We start from the raw sequence: 27911 nt of genomic DNA, 5'->3' as shown, positions 1-27911 counted from the left end.
GCCCCTAGTCATGCACTATATGCAGCAAATAATGTGTTTCTCAACAAGCATCTAACAAGGGGGTAAAACTACAGCTATACTCAAACGATATCAAAATGAGCCAAAATTTTGTGAGCAACACCCTAAAATCATGAAAAGATAGCACAAAAAATTTCAAACAGAAATTCAAAGTCTAACTATGAAAACTACTTAAGAAAAGTTTAGAAAAATAGGACAATAATACTTGAAAAATAAAAAAAAAACTTAGTAAATGGCTGATTTTTGGAGTTTGGGACCCCGCTGATTGCCACAGTATGGGAAATTTTTTTCTACCCCAAATACATATATAATAATAGTTATTCTGATATCCAGAGCAAAAGTTATGGTCGTTTTAAGTTTTGCTAAAAACAAGTTCCAAAAATTTTTGTCTCTAAAATAATGCCACACCAAGTGCTCCTGGTATTTTTCACACAAAATATGGATCAAAAGAAGCTAGCACACAAAAAATCAGCCAAAAATAACAACTCTAACTATCAAAACAAAAATCACTAATTAAATTACTAAATCCGTCGCTAATTCCCAATCGCTAATCAATGTTCAGTACTTTTCACAGCAAAACAAAAGGCTGAATCAGTCGCTAATCATTGTTCAGTACTTTTCACAGCAAAACAAAAGGCTGAATCAGTCGCTAAACAGGGAATGCAACTGAAATGCAAAACAGAACGCTACACAAAATAAGATAACTAAACACTATTATGAACCTTTTGCCCACTGCTCCCCGGCAACGGCGCCAAATTTGATCAAGGTCGTACCCGAATCAAATAAACATTAAAAATGTAGTATCTATGAAGTGGTCCTAGGTCATCTCCTAACGAGCAATGATTAACCAAACGTTCATAACAGATTGTAATAAAACAGTAACGAGATGGGGGGGGGGGGGGGTTGTTTGTTTTTGTAAATTAAACAACAAGTAAATTTGAATAAGAAAATATCATAATTAAAACACGTTGTTTCCCCTTGATTCACAAGTAAGTCTCCTATCCTAGGTTGCGAGGATTTATCCTTTATCAGTTCAACCACTTAATCCAACCCTAAATTAAATTACTAAGAGAAATTTAACATAAGGCATTCATTATGTGATTAAGCAACACATACACCAATTAATCATGGACGAAACTAATCATTAAGCATGAACGTAAATTAAGCGCAGAGACAATTAATCAAGCACTAAGCATGCATGGATTAATAGCAACAAATACAAAGTAATTGGTGAAGAGGAAAAACTGATAAGAATTCAATAGTAATAATAAAACCTCAAAGAGAGTTGTGCTTGATCCTCAAGAGAAAAGAATGTTGGAGACTTAGCCTTCCATTAATCAATAGAAAACGAAATTGTAGTAGGAAACGAAGAAAACTAGAATTATTCTCCAAAATGAAAAAAGCTAAAAACAAAAGAGAGAGAGCCTAAAACTAGAACCTTGGTACTGTTATATAGTTATCAGCCCCAAAGCTTACAAATCTGTTTTAAGTCCAAGCCCATAGATGAAATAAAATCTAGATAAGATAAGATAAGATAAGATCTATATGAAATAATATCTAGATGACATAAAATCTAGATATGATAAGATAAAATCTAGATGAAATAATATCTAGATGAGATAAAATCTAGATATGATAAGATTTGGTAGAATAAAATTGTCTGCTCTCTTCAAGTCCAAGCCCAATTTCGGATTCAAGCCCAATAGCTTAATTCTCCTGAAATTAAATTAAAAACACAAAATTAATCCAGTAGGCCCAAATGATAAAACTGCATAATAAATTTGATAATTAAGGCTAATCAGTAATTAAAATGGTGACAAAAAGGGTTAAGAAATATGAGAAAATGATGACACATCAATCACCCAATTTTTTGAATATCATGGAACTCCAAAAGCAGAATGACTTACCGTTGCGTCATTCTATATTGACAGTCGTGCTCTGGCTTGGTTCCAATGGATGACTGGCAACGGCCAGTTTACTTCGTGGTCGACGTTCCTCCAGGCGTTGTAGACCCGCTTTGTGCCCTCTCAGTATGAGGACCCTACCGGGGCCCTGTTCAAACTCACCCAGTGTGGTACGGTGGCGCAGTACCTCTCAGATTTTGAGGACCTTGCGAACCGCATAATCGGCCTCCCTCCACCCTTCTTGCTCAGTTGCTTTGTGTTAGGCTTATCTCCTGACATCCACCGCGAGGTCCAGGCACATAAGCCATTGACGCTTTTCCAAGCGGCAGGCCTCGTCCGACTTCAGGAGGAGAAGCTCCTCGACAGCCGTCACCCTCCCCGCCTCCGTCCCTTTCAGCCCCCACCACCCTCACACACAATTTTCTATTTCTCATATACGGACTTCTTAACAAAAGGAAAACTCGAAGGACAACAAAAATATACGGGAGAAGAAAAGACTGGGAAGTTTTTCATAATAATTTATTTCTCTCTTGTGTGCAACAACTTGAAAGCTAGAAGACTGCGAGACCAGATAACAAAGTGATGCATAAGATTAAAAGCTAAGGAAATCTGAAACTAGTTAGAGAAAAGCCCATAACATGCAATTAACTCTACCACTCAACTATGGTCATTTACAACTTGATTGCCTACAAACATACCATCTCTTCTTTTAGGAAAACCTGGAGGGTCCATGGTGGAGGCCCTAAATTTCAGCTCCGAGGCTACACGAAAATTTGGATCAACTGAAGCTGGCCTAGCATTGTGATCTATAGAAACACCACCAAGCCTATAGGAAGTTGCAGCCCCACCGGGATACCTTGAAGGAGAGTCGTACCTTCTCGGTGGAGCTCTGAGATTTCCACCTCTAAGATCCATAACTTTAGAACTTCTCGAAGAAGAGTCTGCAAAAGATCTGTCTCTAGAGCCAGATGCCAACGACACACTGGTGGTAGCTGACGTGGAACTAAATGGATCATCTGGTCCCCATGATGTAAGTGCTTCCTTCTTCTTGGCGAAAAAGTGCCAAGCCCCAAATAGGAAAAGTATGAAGAACAACACAGGACTAGTCCATAGCATGGTATTGAATTCCCCTTTGAAGATAGGTAGATGAGAATGATACATTCCAACATACCCACCTCCAAGACCAACAATAACAAGCCTTTTATGGTCACTAGCTATCAAGGGTGTCACTCTTGTTTCCGCATCCAAACTTGGGGTCGAATTATTCAAGAAGGATGATCTAAGCTCATCAAGTCCTGAGGAGAAAACAGGTAAAGGCACACCAACTCTCACATAATGCGGAGATGAAAAATTGTACACGAAAACCTTCTTCGGGTTAACAATCAGCAAATACCCCTTAATTGCCTGCAGAGCAAGAGGCTCGTCCACATCAAACTTTTTCTTGTATCTAACCCTGCATTTGAAGTTCATCACATCTCCAAGCAACAAGACATAAATCAGATCTCTGTCCGAGGTAAACCCATAAGCCTTGGAACGCTCCATGGCATAAAAAACATAAGTTCGAGCAACAGAGTGGTTCAAGCCTTCACATTCAAATTCCCTGATTTTCATGCCCCTTAAATCCAATGAACTTGTCCCAATTTTTGTCAAGAACATAAGTCGTTGCTTCAAAAAAACTAGCGGCCTACTAGAGGGCGTGGCAGAACCATGTAACGAACCATTCTCCTTAAAAACCCTGATCTTCCCACTTGTATAAGCTGACAGAATGTACTTCATCCTCCCTACATAATAAACCTGCCAACATTCTCCATGAAAACAGAACTATAATCCTCTCCACTAGACCCTCCCTCCCAAGCTCTATGCATCAAGATTTCCCCATTTTGATGACCAGTTACCACAAAACTCTCATTCTTATAAACTGAAGTATACGAAACCATTGCTGTAATAGGGGACTCCAATGAGGTATCAAACTCAACCAACACATCCTCATTCCTCGTGAACACATACACTCTTCCCCTCTCATCACTAACCGCCACATACTTACTCAGCCCCTCGTGGTCCCTAAAAGGCAAAACATTTATACAAGTGGCCTCAGAATCCAACTTCAAAGCAGATGCAAACTGGAACCTCTCTGACCAAAAAGGTGTGTACTTTGTCATAGACGTTCCCCTAGCTCTCTCCCCTTCTCGGGTTTTCCCCTCAAATTCACCTTCTTCAACTCCTTTACTACTTAATCTTGCATCTTCATCATCATCACCAATCTTTTTTTGAGTAAACTTACCCTTTTTCTTTTGGAGGTTCAAGTAGCTTTGATTCCAATCTTGCAACTAAATCACTAAGATTTCTCACTAACTCCTCAAGCATATCCAACAAAACTTGTTGATTCAAATTATTAGCTATATGGGGTTTTTCAGGAACATGTTCCTGGCATGAATTGTGGTCCAGCTTGGATTGTATAGAACATGATTCAAGGTCTAAGGGGGAACTGGAAGCATGAAGAGAAGAGAAAAAGAAGAGTAAATAGAAGATAAAAAACTTGCCTTTATGCGACCACACCATTGAATCCGAAGAAGAAAATTGGAGGGTGTATCGAAGTTGATGGATCTGGCAATAGAAAATTTAGCAGAAATCTCTGTAAGATTTGGGACAGGGTATTGACTTAGGTTGAATTAGGGCAAGCATGTGGATTAAGTAACAGAAGTGGACACAACCAGGTTGAGATCACTTCAGTTGTACTGTAACTAAGGATATATGATCTGGTCAAATTGCTTTGTTTGAGCTATATCTAGGCAAATTGACCCCAGGGGGTTAGTTTTACAAACTAATTCCCTAAGTGGGTCTCTTTCAAAACAAATTACGGAGGGGGTCTGTTATTACAAAGGGTTCCGCCATGCATGTTGGCGAAATAGGCCTGGGACTCGAGTGATGTGGTGCTGGTTTCTCTATTGCCACTGGCAAAACAAGGTGGCTAGGTTTTCGCCATTTGTAGTGGCGAAATACGATTGATGTGGCGCACACGGAAAGGCCATGCAGGTGGTAGTAGCAGAGCGTAGCTAAGGGTACAGAAAGCGCAGAAATTTTTTCAGAACATGTCGCCATTGGCAGTGGCAAAATACCTTTTCAAAAGATGTTGCCATTTGTAGTAGCGAAATAAGCTTCATGTGATGCATGGGATGTCCCGTTCCCTTTATATAAGACGTTCTCCCGAATCCCGAATGTACACATGCTTCATAATTTTTCTATTTCATAATTTTGCCCTGGTGCTGTTTTGCTTGTGGTGGTGGCGAAACGCTCTTTTCCGGTGGTGTGGTGTTCCTTTTCCAGTGCTTCGTTCTCGTCAAATTCTGGTACCTGCCAATATTTTTTGTGTTCTGCCAATATTTTGTGTGTTGTTGATATTTAAATTATTTGTTTTTGGTATTATAAAGTTCTATGATATATTTATTCTGCATATATATGTTAATATTATAAAAGTATATGCTAAGTTATTATTCAAATATATATATTCTGTTAATTTTTTTTATTAATTTTGTATATATATTGTTTAAATTTTTCTTTGCATATTAATTTCAGTTATATATTATGTTATTCAAATATATATGTTGGAATATATATATTGTGTTATTTGTATAATATATTCTTTGCATATTAATTTTTGTTACATATTCTGTTACATAATTTATTTTTTATATATATTTAATTTAATTTTTATAAATGTACTTAATTTTTTTATATTATGGATAAATAATTTACAAATGTTTTTGCAGTATTAATGACATCTTCTCTTCATCGTGTTCATCAAATATAAAAATTAAATCTGGTTCAGTTGATGGTGACATTTTATGGATGCAAGATAAGCATGTTTCAGTATATATTTGGAATGAGGAAGAAGATAGAAAATTACACATTAGACGAGCTGTCCCCACGTATCAAGGTCAAGAAGAAATACACGAAATTATTCCTCTACTTTAGCAATCTGGTTTTTACTGGATTATGAAGATGGGATATTTAAAAATAAATGCAGCATTAATTAGTGCCTTGATAGAAAGATAGATGCCGAAAACATATACTTTTCACATGAGATGAAGAGAGTGCACTATTACTCTTCAAGATGTATCTGTTTTATTAGGTCTCCGTGTGGATGGGTCACCATTAATTAATCCAACATACCTTAATTAGGCTGATTTATGTGAAGAATTGTTAGGGGTCAGACTAGAAGAAGGTGTACTTCAAGGTAGTATGATTAAATTAAATTGGTTGGCTCAGCATTTTCCAGAATTAAATAACCATGATGACAACTTACAACAAGTAGAAAGGTTTACCCGTGCATGGATCCTAAGATTCATTGGAGGTGTCTTATTTGTTGACAAAGGCAGTAGCAAAGTTTCGCTAAGGTACCTGTAATTTTTACGGGACTTTAGAGAGTGCAACACATATGCATGGGGACCTGCCGTACTTGCTTATTTATATAGAGAGATGTGCAGTGCCACCGATTATAAATTAAATCAATTGGAGGTATGTGCATCTTAATACAAATGTGGGCATAGGAACGATGTACAAGTTTGACTCCAAAGAGGACTTCTCCCCTAATAGAAAATAAACCACTTAGGCACTAGTTAGTCGTTTAAAAAATTAGATTTCATTTCAAAATAATTAATAATATAACTTATATTAATTTATAATTTTTTTAGGTGGCTACGACGTGGAAATCAACATATCGGCAATGATGATTTGATAGTTTTTCGTCGCAAATTAGATATTATGAAATAACATGAGGTAAGAACATGTTAATGTATTGATTAATTAATAAATAATATGTCATATTTCACTGAAAATAAATAATATTGGAATTATATGCATTTTGTGTGGGAGCCTTACACAACAAATGTTACGTCAGGTGCTGCCTCCAATTTGTTTAGTTGGAAGTCCAGCGTGGTGCACGGTGGTGCCATTAATTTGTTTCCAAGTTATTGAGTGGCACCAACCTAATAGAGTGTTGAGACAATTTAGAATGCAACAACCAATTTCATGGTGTCCTTCGCAACCCTTTAATATTCATGGCATAACATTGAAAGGAACATGATGAAAATTGGGGGCAACTGTTAGGCCTAATGATCAATCAATGGAACAATCGAGTTGATTTTAGGGTCAACGGTTATCCTTGACAAGAAGACCTACTAAGCCTTAACTCTGACTATATGGTGTGGTATAGGCAAAAAACAAAGATATTTGTTGATCCTAAAAATGCAAACACAACTACATTGGTATTTTTTTTATGTTTTTTTAAATATTTAAGTTCAAATTATTTATGAAATTTTAGTCCATTAATTTGAACACCTAATAATTGCAGGTTGAAGTTGCAGAGACATTATAGTACATGGTGTCTCCACAAGAGAGAAATACATGGACATTGGATGATCTAGTGTCGTATGTGGAGAAAATAACCATTTTATCTAAAGAGCAAGAGAGAATCACTAAACCTATGTCACATGGTCCAGCAACAAAACATCAATTTGCAGCACAAGAGTTTAATATTCTCCCGTCAAGTGTTGAAACTCAAGGCATAGCCAGACGAAGGGAGACTGTTAAAGCAGAATCATATTTGTACCCACAGATGGTAGAGCGTGGCCATGGAATGTATTACACACCACCAGCATTTTCTCAGTATCCGACATAGATATGTATCAGTATCCATTTGAAGGTCATCAAAGTGATACTTCTGCAAGCGAACATTCATTAGGTGGTGTTGCAGAAACATATCCCAATTTTTCATGGCCTATTATGACCCTTCACAACAACATGATGCTCCAATTCTAACACATAATTCCCCATTAGGTACTCAATGGAATGTACCCGAAGCAATGCCTGATATGGATGACTTAGTAGTTGTTGATTTATGTCACCAATTTTCTGTTGAGGCTGACTAAGTTGAAGCAAGGAAACATCGGGGCAGAAGAAATCCTAATAGACAAGCACGAAGATGGGAACGCCCATGCGACACATCCTCACGTCATCACAGACATCATAATGATTGATTTTCATATTACTATTTAAATATATTGCTGTATTTTTTTATTTAAATTTGAGACTTCTATTATCGTTTATGTTATGAAGGTTTACTAATGGATGCAGTTTATGTCACACACAAAAATATAATAATAAATAATTTTAAAAACAAATTGATCATGAATAGCTATGATTTCATTGAAGTAGACAAATAAAATACATAAATCAATTAATTTAACAACTTCCACGTTCATATTGCATTGGACATCAACGCCTGTTGTGTCCTTCTGTTCCACATCTACTACATTTTTGTCGGTGCTCAGATGGTTCGAGCCAATCCATCTCATTCCTTATCCTTGTTGATTTTGGCCGACCTTTTGCACGAATTGTAGTTGGATCAGGGATAAGTGTCCATGAGTCCTCAGAAGGAGGAATTGTCGCTTCATTCCCAAGAGGCCACCATTGTGCGGAGTAAGCTTTTAAGATGTGCTCATTTGTGTAAACAACATCTACATATTGGAAGTAGTTCATGCTCATGTAACCACAAGTAGCAATAATGTGTGAACATGGATAGTGAAGTGCAAAATACTTTTTGCATTGACAATAATGGTCATTCAAGTTAACTGCTCACTTTTGTCCGCCACGTTGCGTTATAGGATTGAAGGTCTCCTCTACTTCAAACCTTGTCGAGTAGATATCATAGACACGGACGATGTGCGAACAAGCTTGTTCTTGATTTTTTCGAAGTTCTTTAACAACCTTAGAACAATATACTTGTCCTTCATTTAATTGTCTTTGGGCTTACCGACCACGATCAACAAAGTACTTTCGACACCTACTATATGTTGATTTCACCAACGCTGTTATCGGTATGTTGCGACAATCCTTCAATACCTTATTTACACATTCTGAGAGGTTGGTTGTCATGTGACCATATCTACGTCCTTCTTATCATAAGCCATGGTCCATTTTTCCTTTGAAATGCAATCAATCCATGTTATTATGGCTGGACTCAATTGACGAAATTTTTCTAAATTTTGATCAAATGTATGCTTGCAAGGAGTGTAGCCTGCATAAAATTAGTTAGCAACAACAATTTTAAGTATATATGATACTTAAATTAACATCATATTATAAATTAAATCTTACCCAATTTCTTCAACATTTCTTTTTGTTTGGCATTGTTGAATTTGCGATTGAAATTGCTTGCTATGTGTCAGACGCAGTAAACATGATAACCGTGGGGAGGTTGCCAACCAAGTGCTTCGTTAGCAACAACAGACTTTGTACTCGCGTGACGATCAGATATGAGACAAATACCATTTTTATTTGTCATGTGTTCACGCAAGTGTGCCAAAAACCATGACCACGCTGTTAACGTTTCACCTTCGACTACGGCGAATGTTAGAGGAAGAACACCACCATTTCCATCTTGTGATGTGGCCATTAACAGGGTCCCACAGTATTTCCCGTATAAATGTGTGTTGTCAACTTGTAGGATTGGCTTACAATAATTAAAAGCCTTTTTATATTTACCAAAAGTCCAAAATACTCTATGAAACTGACGGTGTTCACGACTCACCCTATTCCCAACAATAAAATCATCATGCAGTATTTGAAAATAGGATCCAGGAGAATGATTTTGCATGTGTTTTAGCCACGATGAAAGTTTCGCATATGACTCTTCCCAATCGCCATATTCAATTGCAATCGCTTTTTGTTTCACCATCCATGCTTTTTTGTACGAAACCTTATAGGCAAATTCATTGTTTATCCTTTCTTGAATCAAAGAAACTTTTATTGATGGATCTTCTCTAATCATGCCTATTAATAAAATAAAATAATTTAAATAAAAAATAACGCAAAACTAGGATAATATGAACATTAAAAATGTACCTACTACACAAGTGACAATTAAATCTGAATCAAGCTTGTCATGATCTTGTGTCACACTCATAGTCAGACATGTGTGTGGTCCACCCCATTGTGTCACTTTCCATGAATTAGTTTTTTTAGATAAAATTGCCCTCTTATAAAAAGGGCAAGGACACTTTGGGTTTTTATTCGGGCAACAAACGATATATTTGTGCGATTTGGTTTCAACAACTTTAAAACAATGATGCACCTTCATAACATATTATTTCAGTGCATTTTTTTCTGCATCTTTACTATCAAAATCCATACCAACATATAATTCTCGCCCAACATTAAAACTCGATGGCATCTCCAAACCGCAAATGTCCTCCTCATCAGGATGACTCCAATTGATATTTTTATAATACAAAGCATCATTCCAAAATGGATTTTGAATTCCTTCTACACCTAATAGCTTCAAAAATAAAATTCAGGTCAATATCAAAATAATATTTATTTACCATTAAATACAATTGTCATAAAATGATAAATGTATTCACCCATTTTTTTATTTAATAAAATATATCTTCTCTTGGGTGAACAATTGTAACTGGTTGAATCATGTGGATGACTTCATCATCTGTATCAGATATACCATCAACACTATCATCTTCATCTAAAGAGTTTTCAACATATGAGTTAGACACAAGATAATCATCATCATCATCTAGAGCGCTTACATTTCTTGGCAGTTCTGAGTCATTATTAGATAAATTATTTCCACATGTAACAAAATTTGCAGAATGAAACATAGAACCACCAACAACATCCTTTTCTATGTACAATCCTATAGCTGACATTTGTTCTTGTTGTTGAAAACTTTCGATCATAGTTTCAACATCTTCGTCATCACAAATTTGCAACGCAACATATTTTCCTGAAACTAAAAATCTACAACTTATAGAACAAATAATTTCATTATTTTTTAACTTTACCTTATCTCCAATTTTTTTTTAAAAGCATTGAAACTTATTCCACGTTTAATCTAAATCGCTTTTTTACTGCCTTCAAATATTACACCATCATTCTCTTCATATACCCTTCCATTAAAATATAAGATTGTTATAACCAAATTCATCATATACCAAAATATACCTACAAAAACAATATTATAAATAATTAATTATAACAACAATAACTTCGAAATAAAATAATCTAATTATAAAAAAAAAACCTACTTCAGTTAAACTTGAGAATAAAACTTCATTCTAAAAAATAATTATTACTTAAAACAAAATTTGTGATGCGAGAGGATTTGAGAAAGTTGAAAAACTTGAAGGCTTCGAAGGTAGAAAAATTTGAAAAATAAAGAAGGCAAAAAAAATTTTCAAGTAAAAAATGCATTGGTACCAACGAAGGCTTAATAGGGGGAGGGAAACCTGCACAAAATTTGTGATGCGAGAGGATTTGAGAAAGTTGAAAAACTTGAAGGCTTTGAAGGTAGAAAAACTTGAAAAATAAAGAAGAGAAAAAATTTTCAAGTCAAAAAATGCGCTGGTACCAACGAAGACTTAAATAGGGGGAGGGAAACCTGCATGTTTCGCTAGTGGTAATGGCGAAACCAGCATGGCCTGTTTCGCCAGTCCTGATTGCAAAACCTGTTGAAGGCCTGCCACCTCTGACACCTACGTTTGCTCTGAACGCCTACCTCACCTATATTGCCAGTCAAAATGGCGAAAACATCTCTACCACCTCTTTCGCTAGTGGCAGTGGCGAAAACACCACGTGTCCGCGTCACTTGCGTTTTGCCAGTGGAGTGGCGAAACCAGCACCACATCACTCAAGTCCCAGGCCTGTTTCGCCAGCATGCATGGCGAGTCACGTGTGTCGCCAGCATGCATGGTGGAACCCTTTGTAGTAATAGACCCCCCCCCCCCCCCACCCTCCCTTAATTTGTTTTGAAAGAGACCTATTTTGGGAATTAGCTTGTAAAACTAACCCCCTGGAGTCAATTTGCCCTATATCTACATCAGATAATCCTTTGGATATTGACTAATTGAGGTTCTACACACTTATGCTCCATGGAAAATTTATAATCCTACATTTTTTAAGGTAAGAATTTATAATTTCTTTAACATAAATATCTTTATAATGATTTGTACTTTTTAATATAAAAAGAAAAATATTATCCTGCTTTCTTATACACGGGCCTTACTTTTTCCACTTTTTTTTTAATCATGTAAGCATAAAAAAACTATACATTGTAAATATTTTTACAATTTTAATGTGTATATTTTTAATATCGAAAAAAGTGTATATTTTACAACTGATCATCTTTATAAACACGGACTATTTATTTATTTTCTGATTATGGGATTGGAAAATTTATTCTCACATTTATTATGAGATAATAAAATAATTATTATAAGACATGCCACACATTCTTTTAAAATATTTGTGAATAACATTTCTATGTCATATTGTTAAGAAATATATTCTCACAATTACAAAAATAGTTGGTGAAATAAACTTTTCATAAAATTTATTTAAGTCTCATCCGCTTTTGATAAAGCTGTTACAAAAAAAAATCCATTTTTTTTATAAAGCCTAACTTTCATACACCAGTGAATTATAGGACACATTATCGGTTGTAAAAATATACACATTAGAGAATTTTTAATTTAGTCTAATGTTTTTTTTTTATATTTTATTAATTATTTTTTTTAATTCTATCTTATGTGAATATATTAGGTATGTGATTTAATTGGATTAAAATAAAATAAATAAAACATGCAAAATTGAAAAATTGATCAAAATTACAAAAAATTTTAATAAAAAACTAAAATTGCCACAGAAAAAAAAACCAAAATTATAGGAATTAAAGCTTATATTTAAGCTTAATATCTGGAAAGTGTTCAGCCTAAATCTAGTAAGTATAGTACTAAGATAGTATCAAAGCACATACAGTCAAAAGCTTCTTTAGATTTGCTGCCAGTACCATTTCCTAATCTTTCAGAGAAGATATCAGCATATTCAACTATTCATATCTATTTTAACTTTCTTTTGATGTCTTGGATGTTGAAGCTTCCACCTATGTCCAACAAGTCTGAAGTTACGGGATGAATTTGTAAATCATCCATCATCACGTAAGTTTTTTCACCATATTTCTTCTTTGGAAAGAAATTGCCCCTCCACATTTGGATAGAGAATTTTAATTGAGGAAAGTAATTTATCAGAGAATTTGAATTTCTGTATTGTTTGGATTTTTTTTGTGAAGAATTTAAAATTTTGGAATTTTAAATAACTAAAAATCTGAAATTTCAATTTTCTTCTAAAATGTGAGAAATTGAAATTCTATTCTTACAGTCTTCTTCAAGAAACACCGTATGAAATTGTGGAACATCGATCGGGTCTGAGTGTAGAGGAACATGTATAACTAGCACACCAATCATATTTTTTTCTTTTTTTTCATTCATTTTTTTCACCCTCATAATTTTAACTTTTTTTATCCAAACACAAAATTTTGAAAATAAAAGAATTTCAATTGAAGTATTTGAAATTCTTAGAATTTAAAATTTCTCAGAATTTTAAATTCCTCCATCCAAACACACTCTAAGTCTTAATAAAAAAATAGGTAATTGTTATTAATATACAGACAACGAAAAGTCGAAAACTAAAGAAATAAATATCAATACTCAACTGTGTTTTCCGACAATTTTTTACTTTTCTTAATTTATAATTAAACCAATTTTATGAAGAAGAAAACTAAATAAGTAAATATCAATACTCAACTTTATTTTCTGACAAGTTTTAACTTTTCTAAATATATAATTAAACCAGTTTTACAAAGACATTTGGTACAAATACAAGTCAGCATTGCTGATAATTAATACACACACATATATAAAAGACTTCTTCCTAACAGGAATGCAGGGGATCGCGTTCCTTCCCCTTTTTTAACTGTTAAGAAAAACATGCCATAGACATCAATGCATGAACTTAACATCTATAAGCTATGAACATGAATGAGCACATAACTCAACAACATCTAAGAGATAGTGATAGCACCAGCAGCAGAGAGAACAAGGAAGACATCTCACGTAAAGCTGCATGCATGACCATTAGTTAGTTAGCACGGTCGTTAGTTTGTTACAAACTGTTAGTTAGTTGTAATGACACTGCAAAAGTTAGTTACGTATTGTAGCAGTGTGACCACTGCTAGAAAAAAGCCATTTTACATCGGTCCTTGTCGGCGTTCAACGACGGTGGAGACCCGTCTTTAAATGCGACGTCGTTGTAGACCTCTAACCAATCTACGACGGTCACTATACACTGTTTTAGAAAGCTATGATTCTTGCAACGGGGCTGACATCACGACCGTAGTTGAAGCTTCACCTTGGAAGACATTGTTGATGTCAGCAACAATGTTGAAACGTATGCTTTTTAGGTCGGGCTTTAGACGGCAACGACATTGTAATACATGATTTCAACGACATCGAAAGAAGATTAGCATTGATAACAAGGAAACAAACTTTGATCAAATATAACTTGTCCAAAAGAAACCATCAAATTCCTTTGAGAAAAAGGAACAATCGCAAACCTAACTCATTAAGATACATGTTTAAGCAAAATAATAGATCGATGATTAAGGCCAAAGCAAAAATAAAAGCAACTTTCCATTAACCACAGAAAGAAGACAGTCAATGATTTGATTTCACAACTACAAAATAGCAAGTGTTAACTAAATTACGGAATTAAAAAACCGAAAACAATCAAACGGCGCCACCAGATTTGGAGCGGTAGAGTTTGCCGAACACGTGGAGCGCGGTGAAGCCGATGAAGCAGAAGCTCATCACGAGCACCACCGTCGGCGAAATCTTCAGCCCCGGGGCATCGTCCGTGTAGAACCTCAGGATGTTGTTGTTGCCGCCTCCAATGACGGTGCTGGTAGAGCTGTTTCTGCTGCCGAGACGGCGGCGGTGCATGCTGGTAGTGGCGACGGCACATGCCGGCAGTGGCGGCGGTGAAACTGCGGGGAGCCATGCCTGCTGGTCTTGGTCACGTGGCTGTTGAAGTGGAGGATTGAGAACCTTTGGCCATGATGCAAAGATGAAGAAAGAAGGAAACAAAGTAGCAGCTTTGTGGTAGAGGATTGGTGGGGTTAATGAGAAATGAAGAGATAAGGTTTGGGAAGAGATAAGGGCAGTGCTGAAGCGCGTGTTGAAGAGAGAGAGAGAGTGGTGTATTAGGAACAGGAGAGCACGCGAAATGAGACTTTCAAATTTTCAAAAAAAGTTCAAATTTTTCCTTAAACAAATACGGTTTCGTAAAAACCGCTTTTGTTTTATATTATTCAAAAACGGTTTTTAAAAAACGACTTTAAAATGACAACATATTTACAAGAATGTCACGCACGTTTAACAAGGACATTTTTGAATTATCCGTGGTTGAACACATGTCGTAAATAACAACTTTTTTAGTAGTGGACCCATTGTATATAAAGACATGGCCTGCATAAATAAAATGCAGAGAAATATTTCGAGAAAGCTTAGTTTAATAAGGAGGGACCTTGATCTCGAACCAAGACATTCCATCTTCTTCCTCTCGCCCATAACAGATAGTTTAAGCTATTAAATAAAAAAGTGAATGATTTTATGTTGATTTCTCAAAAACCTCTGCCTCTTTTGCAAATAAATGTAGAGTAAATACTCTATGCATGGATAATATACAAAGTTTTTACAATATCATTCAATTACAAATGCATGATAAGTAACATACGGCTATTGAATTTTATAATGACTATCTTAATAGTCACGGCAACGATGATTTCTCATTGATTAACCCTTTATACCGACCATGCATAAAAATTAAACTGATGAATTGAATCAAAGCATCAAATTTCTTCATGACATGATTTCAAACACAATTGAGTTAAGGAAAACAAAGTTAATTTGAGTACCATGACTCCAAAGGCGAGGCCAGCAACAACAGAATTTTCAACAGAAACTGCTGCAAGTTCAAGGTCACCAACTAGGCCAGCAAATGTTTGAGTGAGTGCACCAAATGAGTTCTGACATATAGAGGTGAGGATAGCAGGGCCTGCTATTTTCCATAGCTTCTTCGACTTAAACCCGAATTTAATTTCTTAACAACAGAGTTCAGTGTCTTCTTCTCCTCAACATTAGTAGTAGAGTTGTCAATGTTTTCTAGTAAGGGAGAATCCATTGGCTTGGTTAGTAGGCTACTTGACACTGAATCGGACACCTACTTACTTGTGCTACTAATATCAATTTCAAATACCCTTTTTTCAAGAAATGAGAATTTGAAGTGGTTTTTGAATATCAGACAAAGATTGATTTAGCTTATTATATACTACTGTGTTGGAAATGAGAAATGGGGTATTAATATGGGAATGGTGATTCAGAGTGAGGAAGAGATCGAAGCACGAGTTGCAATTAATGTATGAAAGAAAGATGGTTGGTATGGTAGGTAAAGGACGTAGGTATAGAAAAATAGTTAACATATATACTCACTTTTTTTTTTGTTTCATTTCACATCTTTTTTTCCTTTTTCTTTCTTAATTTTTTTATTATATCATAATTTAATGATTATACACTTTTAATATAAAATGTCAACTAATAAGTTAAAATATTAAATAGGATATTAAATATAATAAGTTAAAATTAAAAAAGATAATTAATTAAATTTTTAATTGAGGAGATGTTGTTTGAAAAAATATTAAGCCTATTAAAATTCATTTTGAAATTCATTTTGATTTTTCTTTCTCTCCAAGTAATAATGATGTAATACTTATATAAAATGTATAAATTAAAATATATATAATAATTTTATAAATTGATAACTATATAAATTTGAATATTCATTTTTATTATTGGGAATACTATGTTTACAAGTACTCAAATTTTATGTTTATAATTAGTCATTTTAAAATATTTTTATTTAAGAAATTAAAAATTTATTTTAAATTGATATTTTAATTATTTTCAAGATATTAGTTTTTACTATTATTATTACTACCTGCTCTTCGATTTTAATTTCATTACTTGTTACTTTTTAAGGATATTTATCAGTTATTTTTTTATATATTTGAGACTTTATATGTTTTATTTACTTACTACTAGAATCATTTATCTATGTAAGAATTATTATTTGTATATAGTCCTAATTGTTTTATATTATTATATTTTACTTTTTTTATGTTATTTTTTTCACTTTTAGTAAATTTGGAATCATAATGTTATTTAATAATTATAACTATTCTATTATTGAATAATTTACAACTATTATAATAATTTTAAATGGTAATAATAATAAATATTTTTCGTAATGATCAATTACGAAACATTATGATTTTTTATTCATATAAATTTAGATCTTAAAGAATAATAAATATTCATTATGTAACATAAATATAAAGAATAATATTTGTTGTTGTTGTTATTATTATGTTATTTTTATAGTTTTTATATATTAAATTTAATTAATATTGTAAATTATGTACTATTTACATAATTTTTGCTATAAAACACCAGTGATATTTTTGCATCAATTTAAATGTCATTTTTTCAGTATTATATACACATGAAAAAATAGTTTGAAAAACACTTAAGTGAATCTATCACTAGTGCACTACCACTCTAAATATCATCTATAATAAGGTCTCTTCATGTCAAGTTAAAAAATAATTTTATAAATTGAAGATATAAAGTAAAAGTCAAATTAATTATTGATTTTTTTATTTTTAAAAACGAGACAGGGTAAAATTGTATGCATTATTTATTTAAAATATAGAAAAAAGGAAAAATATAAAACATATATAAAATAGTTGAACGATAACAATAAAAAATTAATTAACATAATAGTAATAAGAAACAAAAAAAATGTAAAGTTACATATGTGCATAGAAAATAATAATAATAATAATAATAATAATAAACACAAATGAGTTGTTATATAATGTTTGATTCTCAACCCGCACTTCACATGCTTTGTTAGATTCAAACAAAGAATAGAAAAATGCACCTCCTTCTAATTGATCCTTAAAAAATATATTAATGAAGTAAAGCTTTTGATTTCTATGCATGAAGGAAGTATGCAAAAAGAAAAGTGTCGTTTCTACCAAATAGAAGTCAATAGCAAAATTAAATAAGTCTTATATGAAAAATAATAAGAACAACTAATTAAAAATCTAAAATAATATTAAGATAACTTCAATATAAGTTTTGATATCCTTATTATTATTATTATTTTTAACTTAATTATCTTGGTGTCTAATTGTTTGAGTTTATATATAAATGTAATATACTCAAGAATACTATGAAAAGATTGTGATGTAAATACTAATAGTCAATAATTGATTAGCAAAATGAAGAAAAAGACAAAGTTATGAAAAGTGAGTGCTTAAAGTTTCATACCTTTGAAACAATGACATGAAAAAAAATTCATTTGACTCCATTTTTGCATGTTTTAAATTTAGATTATTTTTGGTTATTTAGACAAAAATGGAAAACTTAAGCAAGACGTTGTTCAAGGCGTCAATTAAATATAAAATCAGCCAATTTATTATGATAACAACCTGAGAATATTTTATAAAAGTTATAAAAAATTGTGAAGTTCACTTATCAAACTTTTATGACTGACATTTGACGGAAACCTATACCATACACCTTAAATTTTGAGTAAATTTATTTAGAGTTAAATAACTATTTGCAAAAGTACCCCCAAAATAACTATTTGTACACGAAAATAATGTTCGATTTTCAGAAAAGAATCCCAATACTATAAACTTTTTAACCTCATATTTATTGGAGTATTAAACATGTATTAATATTTTCTTACAGATTACCGGTAACTATGTAGGATAATTATATTGCATTAAAAAAATAGGATAATTATAGATGGTAAACAAAATTTCTTTAAGTATTTAATGTAACTAAATATTTAAGATTAGAACTTAAAATCACAAGTTAAATTCAACAGTTTTGTGTAAATTGATTCAAGCTATCAATGATCTGAGTGCGTTAATATTCAATAACGCGTATACAAACACAAACTATTAAATAAAGTGCAGAAACAATATGATAAGTAGTGTTTGATAAAAACACAAATTTCCGATTATCTGTGAGTAAAAGAAAGTAGTATTACTTCTATGCTAAAATAAGCGTGCTATTTGAGGATAAAATTTGTTTAAGAATAAGTGTTGTATTTTAATGTAATATTAATTATCATTTTTCATTAATACTTCTTCGAATAAATATTACTTTAATTTTTAATCTAATAATAATATTATTTTCTTTCATTTATTTAATAAGGTTAAATTTATAAAATTATTCGTATTTTTTATTAATTTTTTTAATTTGTATAAAATAATTTAGAACAATATTTATTTTGAGATAGAAGTAGTATCAAATACTCCCTCCTCCCTAATTATAAGATTGTTTTTAAAAATTTGTTTATTTCTTTTTATAATATATTTTTTATTTTTTAAATACATTAATTTTTTCCCTATGTATCATTAATTTATTATTTTTTTTCTAAATATTAATAAGAAATAATTAAGTGAATAGAAAGATAATTTTTTTTAAAATAATAATATATATAATTGATAAATTAATTATTTTTTAAGTTACATTAATTAACTTAAAAAAGTCTTATAATTAGTAAAAGTATACACTAGTAGTATTTTCGATAATGTTCAGTGTCGACACTCGTGGACAAATCCTACGTGGGACTAGTGGCATGCGTAGTTACTCATGTCCGCAAGAACATTTGTTAAAATAATAATAATAATTTTCCGTACACAGAAGAAGAAATTATAAAAGAAGAGAGATTTGCAACTTTGCACTTTTACCGTGCGGTGAGAATAGATGCTTACCATAAAAATAGTCGCGCTTTCGCATGCTGGTATGAATAAGACAGTAAAAACTAAAAAAACTATAATTATCCTCTTCTATTTTTTTGTTCAATTATAATTTTGCCAAGTATTGGATATTTGTTGAAAAGAGAATAGTGAAAAAAAATTTATTAACACAATAATTAAAATCATGAGTCCTATTAATTTTGAAATGAGATTGAGAAATTACATTATCATTTTATAGGAAAATACATGTATTCTTTATGAGAGATGGAGTAAATATTTCCTTAAGATAAATTCTGTTCAAATTAAGTAAAACCATAAATATAATTTTTTTTCTTAAAAATATTTAACAGAATTATACATTTATAACTTGAACTGAAAATTAGTGATTAAATTGATACTGAAATTATATTAATTTGATTCATCTAATAAAAAAAATGTATAATTGTTAAAAAAAATTGTATAATTCGTACCAAAAGACAGTGGATTATATATAGCTTTTTTTAAAAAAATATGTTTTGGGTTATCGTGAGTTATTTTTTATTTTTGCCTTAAAAGTTTACTTTTTAAAATTTTAATTCCTGTAAATTGTTTTTTTAATTTTCTTTATTTCTATAAAATATTCTATTTTTTGTAATCTAAATTTATATTTTCCTAATTTTTATTCTTGTAAACAAAAACTTATAAAAATTATAAATAAAAAAAATTAAAATCTTAAAATAATTAAAACTAAAAAAATAAAAAATTATAAAAATTAAAAATTAAAAAATTTATAGGAATCCAAATTAAAAAAACTTATGAAACTAAAATTAAAAAAAAACACAAAAACATATTTAAACCTATTTTTTTTTCCAAGGAGTTGCTATTGCTAACAGTACCAAACAATTTTTGTTCATTCAGAGCTTTACTCACTCCTTTGCACGTCTCAATCTGAGTCTTCACTTCATTGTTTTTGTGATTCTCTGTCTCAATAATGGCAGCACGCTTGCAATCTGCAGCTGTAAGTTCTTCATTTTTTCTCATTCTCTCTCTCTCTCTCTCACTCTTTAAGCACTGAGTAATTTGTAATAATATTCTGTTCTTGCTTTTGAGGTCACTGTTCTTTCAGCAGTTGCTGCATTAGCATTTTGGGACCATTTTGTTCTTTACCACTACTTTTTCTCAGTGATGCCATTGTTGTATTGTACTCTTCCTTGTGCTAGATCTGAAGCTGTGAGGCCAAACTCTCTCATTTCATTTCCATCCCGTGCTTAAATTGGAAGCTGGAACCTAGTTTATGCCCTGCTTGATTTGGTTGCTCTTTAACCCTTTTCAGAAATCAAAAGCACTTGCAAGTTCCATTCTTTCAGTTTCATCATCAGGTTTTAGTATGTATTTGCTGTTGTGATCTGCTATTGATTCTGCTATATATGCTCCTCATTTCTGATTCTGCTTCATGTATTCGTGGCCAAGAGGATATTTGCACTGAAATTAACAATCTCTTTTTTTTTTTTTTTACTTCTGGGAAGTGTATGGAAGATTTTGTAAAATTGAGGGGGAGCAAAGTGATTCGGGCTGAAAGTGCCCTTGTCATTTTAAGTTATCATATCTCACATAAGTTTGTTATGATTTTCTTTTTGCTATAATTTGACAACCCAGTAGTTTGAATGTTAGTTTGACTAGCAGCCTTTTTCCCGTCAAGTAGAGAGAGAGAGAGAGAGAGTGAGATTATGTTCACTGATTACTAAGATTGACAGGTGAAGTTAAATTGAATACTAAATTTGTTCAACGTGTATCAATATGTAAGGTTTTTTGTTTTTCCCCGTTAAAAATAGTGCATTAATCAAATCTGAAGGTATCTTTAATTGGATTTTCCTCTATCAATTTATCTTATAAAACTACGTTATTTAACTTTTAAAATGAGCAAATGAGTTGGTTGTCTTCAGAAAAGGAAGGAACGGCAAAATCTTAGCTTAGCACCCAGTTTTCTGTTCTTATTAACTGAAGATGTGAACATAAACAGATGATGCTTGTGCTTACATGTTTGCTGCATGCAGGTACTTTGCTGGTGTTCCCTATAGGGAAAGATGAAATTGAAGTCTAAGAAAGGATGGAAATCTATTGTACCACTTCGTTTGAAAGGAAAATCAGCAACCCATTTTTTGTTATTTCGCAAAGTCAATTCTGCTGGCTATGGACCTGGCAAAACACCAGTTTATCTGAATGTGTATGACATGACACCCATGAATGGTTATGTGTATTGGGCTGGTCTTGGTATCCATCACTCTGGTGTAGAAGGTGCAGTTTTAAGCTTTTGATGTTGTATTTTGATTTTGCCTTATCTCTTAATCCAGGCATATTATGAGCAGTAGTCATCTGGCTTTTTTCTCAAATGTATTAGTACTAAATCTTGAGTTGGAGGGATACAAAATACTTTTATTTTGTATGAATTGCATCTCCTGCATAACCAGACAACTGGGCAAGGGAGGAGACCTAGATGTTAATCCTTGTTTTATATGTTGCACCATTTCAACCTTACCAAGTTTTGCTAGGTCATATGCTGTCTAAATAACTTAATGACTAGAGAAGGATATTTTTCTAGAGTGTGTGATAATGGTGATTTTTTTAGCCTAATGTGTGTGTGTGTGTCTTTTCTCATTTAATTTTTTTTACACTGATAACTTGAGGTCACTCTGAGTGAGAAAACTGGAAAATATCAATTTGTGGCTTCCATCTATAATTTTCTAACTTCTACCTGTCCTTGTTTTCAAGTGCCCCAATTCTTCTGTGCAATCCAAACTCATCTAAAAAACAAAAAGCTGGTAATTATTTATCTCCCATCATATGCAACTGAATAGAGGATAGTTAGGGACTTTACATGCATATAGCGGGTTCCCTAATTCTGCAGCAAATTGCTGCTTGGATCAGCTTCTCTTTAAATGTAGCTACATAGTTTTGAATTAACACTTACATTATCTGATCAATTTTACCTGTATTTTACAGTTCATGGTGTAGAATACGCGTTTGGAGCTCATGACTACCCAACAAGTGGTGTTTTTGAGGTTGAACCTCACCAATGCCCAGGCTTCAAGTTCAGGAAGTCAATATTCATAGGAACCACATCTTTGGATTCTACTCAGGTTAGGGAGTTCATGGAACGCCAGTCAGCAAGATACAACGGTGACACATATCACTTAATTGTCAAGAACTGTAACCACTTCTGCAAAGACATCTGTTACAAGCTGACGGGGAAATCGATTCCAAAATGGGTAAATCGACTGGCCAGACTAGGTATTTTTTGCTCTACTTGTTTCATTCAGGGTGGTAATTTACTTTTTGCAGTGTGTTTGGATGGAGGAAATGGAGAAAAGGAAAGGGAATGTAAGGTTTTCTTGCAACATGAGTTTGGGAGGTTTTTACAACTAACCCTCCAAAATTTCATGTTTGAGAGATTTCCAAGTTCTTTCCCTTCCTGCCCCTTGCAACTGATATGAACGCACAAGCTAATTGCTTAGAGGTTATTAGCTAGTTATTAAGTAGTTGTTACTCATAGTTCCATTGGTTTAGAATTAATGGCATAGTTAATAATAGTGTATCTGTGTATGAATAGGAAAAGGTCATTGTAATGGCATCCTTGACTTTGTGAGAAGTTGATCATTGGAGTTTATCCTTCTTAACACCAATCAGAAAGGTTACTTCACTGATCGAGACTTTCAACTTCCATCAGGCATTGACATTAGGGAAGCCATCTGCTAATCAAGTGTCCTTCTGTGAGGTCTCACATTGAAAATCCTCTGATGATATTCCCTTGGTGGAATTCTAGTTCTTTTTTCTTTTCCTGTCTTGTCTCAAAACTGTAATTCTTCAAATCTTCCTGTCTCATCCACTATTTTCTTCTTTTTTTCCCCTTTCAATTTGAAGTGCATCTGCAAATCTCGTCAATGCTAGTGGTTCTTTAATTTTATGCTTAAAATTAAACTTTGTCAAAGCTCATCACTGCCTAGTTCTTTTTCTTCTTTTTTTTATCTTAAAATTCAACAGCCTAGCCATTTTTTTTTTTACTTTGGTAGGTGATTTATGACTTTCATCACTCTTTTCTGGACATCTCTAGATTGACATGAATTTTATGCTGAGTAGCCAAACTTATGTTTGCCATCTTATGTGATCATGGATGATAGCAGTTTTTTCTTGTATATTTTCTCTATTCTTTGTTTATAATACTTCACTTGCACAAGTGCTTTTCTTAGTGTCCTTAAGGGCGCCTTTTACGTTTGTCTAAAAATTATGTGGGATAGCACGTGACACGTTTTAATCTGGACCATATTAAATCCAAACTTTATTATATGGTACATTAGGGGAAAACTAGTATGAGTTATTATGAATCATACCCAATATCATTTATGTTGACTACTCTTTGTGGCAGGTTCAATTTGCAATTGCATTCTTCCTGAAGCACTAAGGATTTCTGCTGTGGCGCATGATCCTAATTATCAGCCTCATGATAGTGAAAAGAGAAGGCTTCGAAGTGGCTTCAATTGCTTGTCCTCAATCTCAAAGCGTCAAAAACACCTTTCCACATCTTCACTGTTTCTACAGTCACCCATAAGAGGCTGCTTATCGTCGTCATGGCCCTCCTCGGAATTGAGAAAATCCATTAACCGTTCCTTGAAAGAAAGATAACCGAACTTTGAGAAGGTAGGAAATGAATGATTTTAAGAATCTTGTAATGTAAGTAGGATTTGGTTTCATCACATAACCTCATTTTCTTTTATTTTTCTTTCCTTGTCTTTTGCTGTTAAACCTGTCCTGTTATTTTATTTTATTTTTATTTTTTATTTTTTTTTATTGTGGTGACTAAGAATGATCCTTTCCAAGCTGTAGAAGAAACTTTATAAATGAGCATCACCACCATCTGCTGTGCTGTATTATTATTATTATTATTTTAATTTTTGTATACATTAGCATGTAAAATGATGCACCAACAACTTCAATCTAATTTTATGCAGAGACAATTGACTGCAGATGGTCATGCACTGTAAGAGTACTGTACCATTGATATGATTTTTAAGGTAGTTAACTATTATACATAGTGATTTATAATTGAATAACACGGTAAGATTAGTTTACATAGTCAATGCACAAACACATTATTTTCTTATATAATTTTACAATTCAAAGTGTACACAATGCGTCCTACACATTTTCTAAACTTGATATTCACCCGTCATGATATATAGATGGAATACATGTCAACATTTGATCAAGGAAATTAATCATAAAAGATAGCTTAAACTATAAAATTAATAAAAGTCAACTTAAATATTTTATATATCTATGTATGATCTTCCCTGCGCCCGTAAGCTTCAGCACTTGTTAAAATTAAAATCATTACCAGGTTACAAACTAGCAACCTAAATCTCCCCAAGCAAAAAATTAAATAATCAGAATCAACAATGATATTGTAAGCCACCTCATATTGGAGAGAATCTCCCTGGACGTGGCAATTTCTCATTGGATGATTCTCTCGTGGAAATTTACACCAACATATCAGTAACATTGTAACAATGTCACTCTTTGTCTCAATATTCTGCTGTCTCTCACAACTGACATTGTCCTCCTCAGGGTAGTGCACGGATCATGCTACTAACGTGGGACTGAGATTCGTTGGGAACTTGTGCCTACCTTCACTGAGGATCCAACAGTGAAGCCACATGTTGGAGATTGAATTAAAAATCCCTTTATAACCATCCTACCTACCCTTCTTCCTTCAGTTTTGTTTTTCCTCTTGCCAACTCACATTGGAATTGTTTCTTTTCTTCTCTCTCCATTACTTCTTTCAGCTACATGTTTTACCATCTAAAATGCACATACAAAAAATATAAAAGGAATAAAAGATGTAGATGAAGTTACTCTGATCGAGCAGTGAGAGTCATATGTATAGAAATCATTTCCTTGTCATCTCTATTTATAGAGTTGAGTTGGAGATTTTCATACACATGCCTCTTCGTCACTCAGATTAACTTCATCTTGGTCTCTTCACTCCTTACCATTTTTTGTGTGTCTGCAGTTTGTTGATGGTGATACATGTAGTTGCAGAAGGTCATGGAGAGACATCACCATAATAAGCTTTTAAATGGTTTTTATTTATTGTTGATTGGTTTAAGTGTGTTTGGCCTTGCAATTCAATATTGTTTTCTGCTTTAAAGCTTATATCCGTTTAAAGGTCGCTACTCATGGCTGGAGATAGTACCTAAAATGTAGGTTTTCTTTGAGTTTTGGATCTAGGCAAAGGTAGTTAACTAGTATGCTAAGTTGAAGGGATGGATTGTAATGTTTTTATAATATTAGATGAGTTTATTTAAAATTTTCAAAAAAATTAAAATAAATGTTTTTTATATATGTACTTTTTGAAGAAAAAAAATAGATAGATTTTATTTTTTAAAATTGAACAGAATTTTTTTTAAAGTAGAAGCATATTAGACAAAAACATCAAAAAATAGAAAGTAATTTATTTTATTAAAATGAATACTATGTTTCTCGTCACATATATTGAAAAATGTTTCAAAGGGTATTTTCTCTTGAATGATTGTGTCGTGCTTCTGTCTAGTGTGAGACTGCGACCAGAAGTCAAGTTAATTAATTTCATTAGCCATTCCTAGCTCACCTTTCTTTTCTCCATTAGCCACATTACTCAACAAGACTTATTAGCAGCTGCATACTGACATGAAAAAATTTCTTGTCAATCATCCTTTGGTCGTTTTTTTTATCAGCCAAGACAAAGAAATATTATTACAAGAAAAACTACTACCCAGAGAGCTACATGATTCGCCATTAAACAACAATAATCATTTTCATAATCTCCTAAAGATAATTTGCATGCCATATTGAGGTGTCGCAGTCATCAACAACATTGGTCCGTGACAAGATATTCGAGCCATGTCGATTTCATCAGTTGGTCCAACGAGACATGCGGAACTGACCCATTTGAGAGTTCTAGTTTTTGTCATTTGATATATACCTGAACCCAGGAAGATAGACACTTCTGTTTGCAAGGGAGACAAGATGGTAATGTTGTTCTAGTAAATAAAAAATCTCTTTTCCTTCTTCATAGTTACTCGGGAAAGCGACTTTGTAAAACATTGTTTTTGTGCTATCAGATGTAAGGTCGTGGAGATCTTTACTCACTTCAATCTCAAATTCATCAACGCCTTTGTTCTCATCTTCCCACTTGTAAAACATTGTTTTTGTGCTATCTATAATTTGTGGAATCCAAGACTGATACAAATACATTTTAGTCACGGAAATGTTAGTTTTATAGAATTCCATCTCAAAGATTATACAACACTATAAACTATTATGCCATAAAATCCTTGAAACTCATTGGTTGGTAAGGAATCATCGTGCAAAGTTAAAGAAAACGTTTGCCAGCTGATAAAGGTTAAGTGAGAAGGGTTAACATTGTATTTTCCATCACACTCTTTCTAAAGTACTTTTATCTTATTGATTAAAATCTATTAGAAGCTCTGAATCAAGAGTAAAATTTTATTAAATAAGACATGACCTATAAATTTTGTACTTTCTAATAAATTTTAACTAACAACAAATAGTTTGTTAAAAAATGTCACTGACATTTTTGAAAGTTATTTAAATTTTAACTAATAACAAATAGTTCGTTAAAAAATGTTGCTAATATTTTTTAAAGTTATTTTAAACATATTTCGTATGAAGAGAAAATATTGTATAGTCCAAAATTATGTTACATATGATATATCTATACAATTAATGAAGAGAATATCCCTTTTTTATGTTACCAGTGATGGTGTTATGTTAGGTACATATATCATGATTGATCCCATGTTCTGAATCTTTATAATTTATATTTTGATGACACCAATTATAACTCGCATTGCCACAATTATAATTTTTTTAATTTGGGATCTTGAGACATTTTTCCATGAATCCCACAATGTCACATGTGATTCAAGATTTTTTTTATTTTTTTGTTCTAGTGATAAATTTCTTTTTGAGATCTTAAGTCATCTTTTATAAACCTCACAATTTTTTACAACGTTCATTTTATTTAATATTTTTTCTCTCAACTCAACAACCAACACTCACCCTTACCCTCTCTTTACTTTTTTTTCACTTTCCCTTTCACTCTCCACGCACTCTCATGCCTCTTCACATTTCTCTTTCCTCTTCTCCTCCCCTTCACGTTTCCTCCTCTCTTCCTCTCCCTTCATGTTTCCTCCACCCCCAACCACCACACTCCT

At 32.8% G+C, this 27911-nt stretch overlaps 1 protein-coding gene and 2 pseudogenes across 6 annotated transcripts; 1 reads left to right on the top strand and 2 right to left on the bottom strand.

Moving 5' to 3' along the window:
- Window positions 1-2423: 2423 nt before the first annotated feature.
- On the bottom strand, window positions 2424-5021 carry LOC114368275 (annotated as a pseudogene).
- A 9533-nt stretch (window positions 5022-14554) lies between these two features.
- Window positions 14555-14882, bottom strand: LOC114367946 (annotated as a pseudogene).
- A 5647-nt stretch (window positions 14883-20529) lies between these two features.
- Window positions 20530-24577, top strand: LOC114367944 (deSI-like protein At4g17486). 6 transcript variants are annotated; one of them, XM_028325216.1, is made up of 5 exons: window positions 20530-20659; window positions 20771-21026; window positions 21696-21936; window positions 22642-22929; window positions 24062-24577. In XM_028325216.1, exons 3-5 carry the CDS (start codon window positions 21726-21728, stop codon window positions 24316-24318), a joined length of 756 nt encoding a protein of 251 aa, XP_028181017.1. In that variant the 5' UTR covers window positions 20530-20659; window positions 20771-21026; window positions 21696-21725; the 3' UTR covers window positions 24319-24577. The 6 variants fall into 6 exon arrangements, with proteins under 6 accessions (XP_028181017.1, XP_028181016.1, XP_028181015.1 ...); XM_028325215.1 differs by having other exon boundaries at window positions 20538-20659; window positions 20862-21020; XM_028325214.1 differs by having other exon boundaries at window positions 20538-20659; window positions 20862-21026.
- The last annotated feature ends 3334 nt before the right edge of the window (window positions 24578-27911 follow it).

Source organism: Glycine soja, chromosome 9 (assembly GCF_004193775.1).
Source record: "Glycine soja cultivar W05 chromosome 9, ASM419377v2, whole genome shotgun sequence".
Taxonomy (NCBI): domain Eukaryota; kingdom Viridiplantae; phylum Streptophyta; class Magnoliopsida; order Fabales; family Fabaceae; genus Glycine; species Glycine soja.
This window is presented reverse-complemented; position numbering and strand designations above follow the sequence as displayed.

What these genes read in the sequence shown, in the direction of transcription:
- LOC114367944 (XM_028325216.1), top strand. Translation starts at nt 21,726, where the DNA reads ATGAAATTGAAGTCTAAGAAAGGATGGAAATCTATTGTACCACTTCGT. An exon ending in CCATCACTCTGGTGTAGAAG is followed by an intron (nt 21,937 to 22,641) that starts GTGCAGTTTTAA and finishes TGTATTTTACAG; the next exon opens with TTCATGGTGTAGAATACGCG. An exon ending in AAATCGACTGGCCAGACTAG is followed by an intron (nt 22,930 to 24,061) that starts GTATTTTTTGCT and finishes TCTTTGTGGCAG; the next exon opens with GTTCAATTTGCAATTGCATT.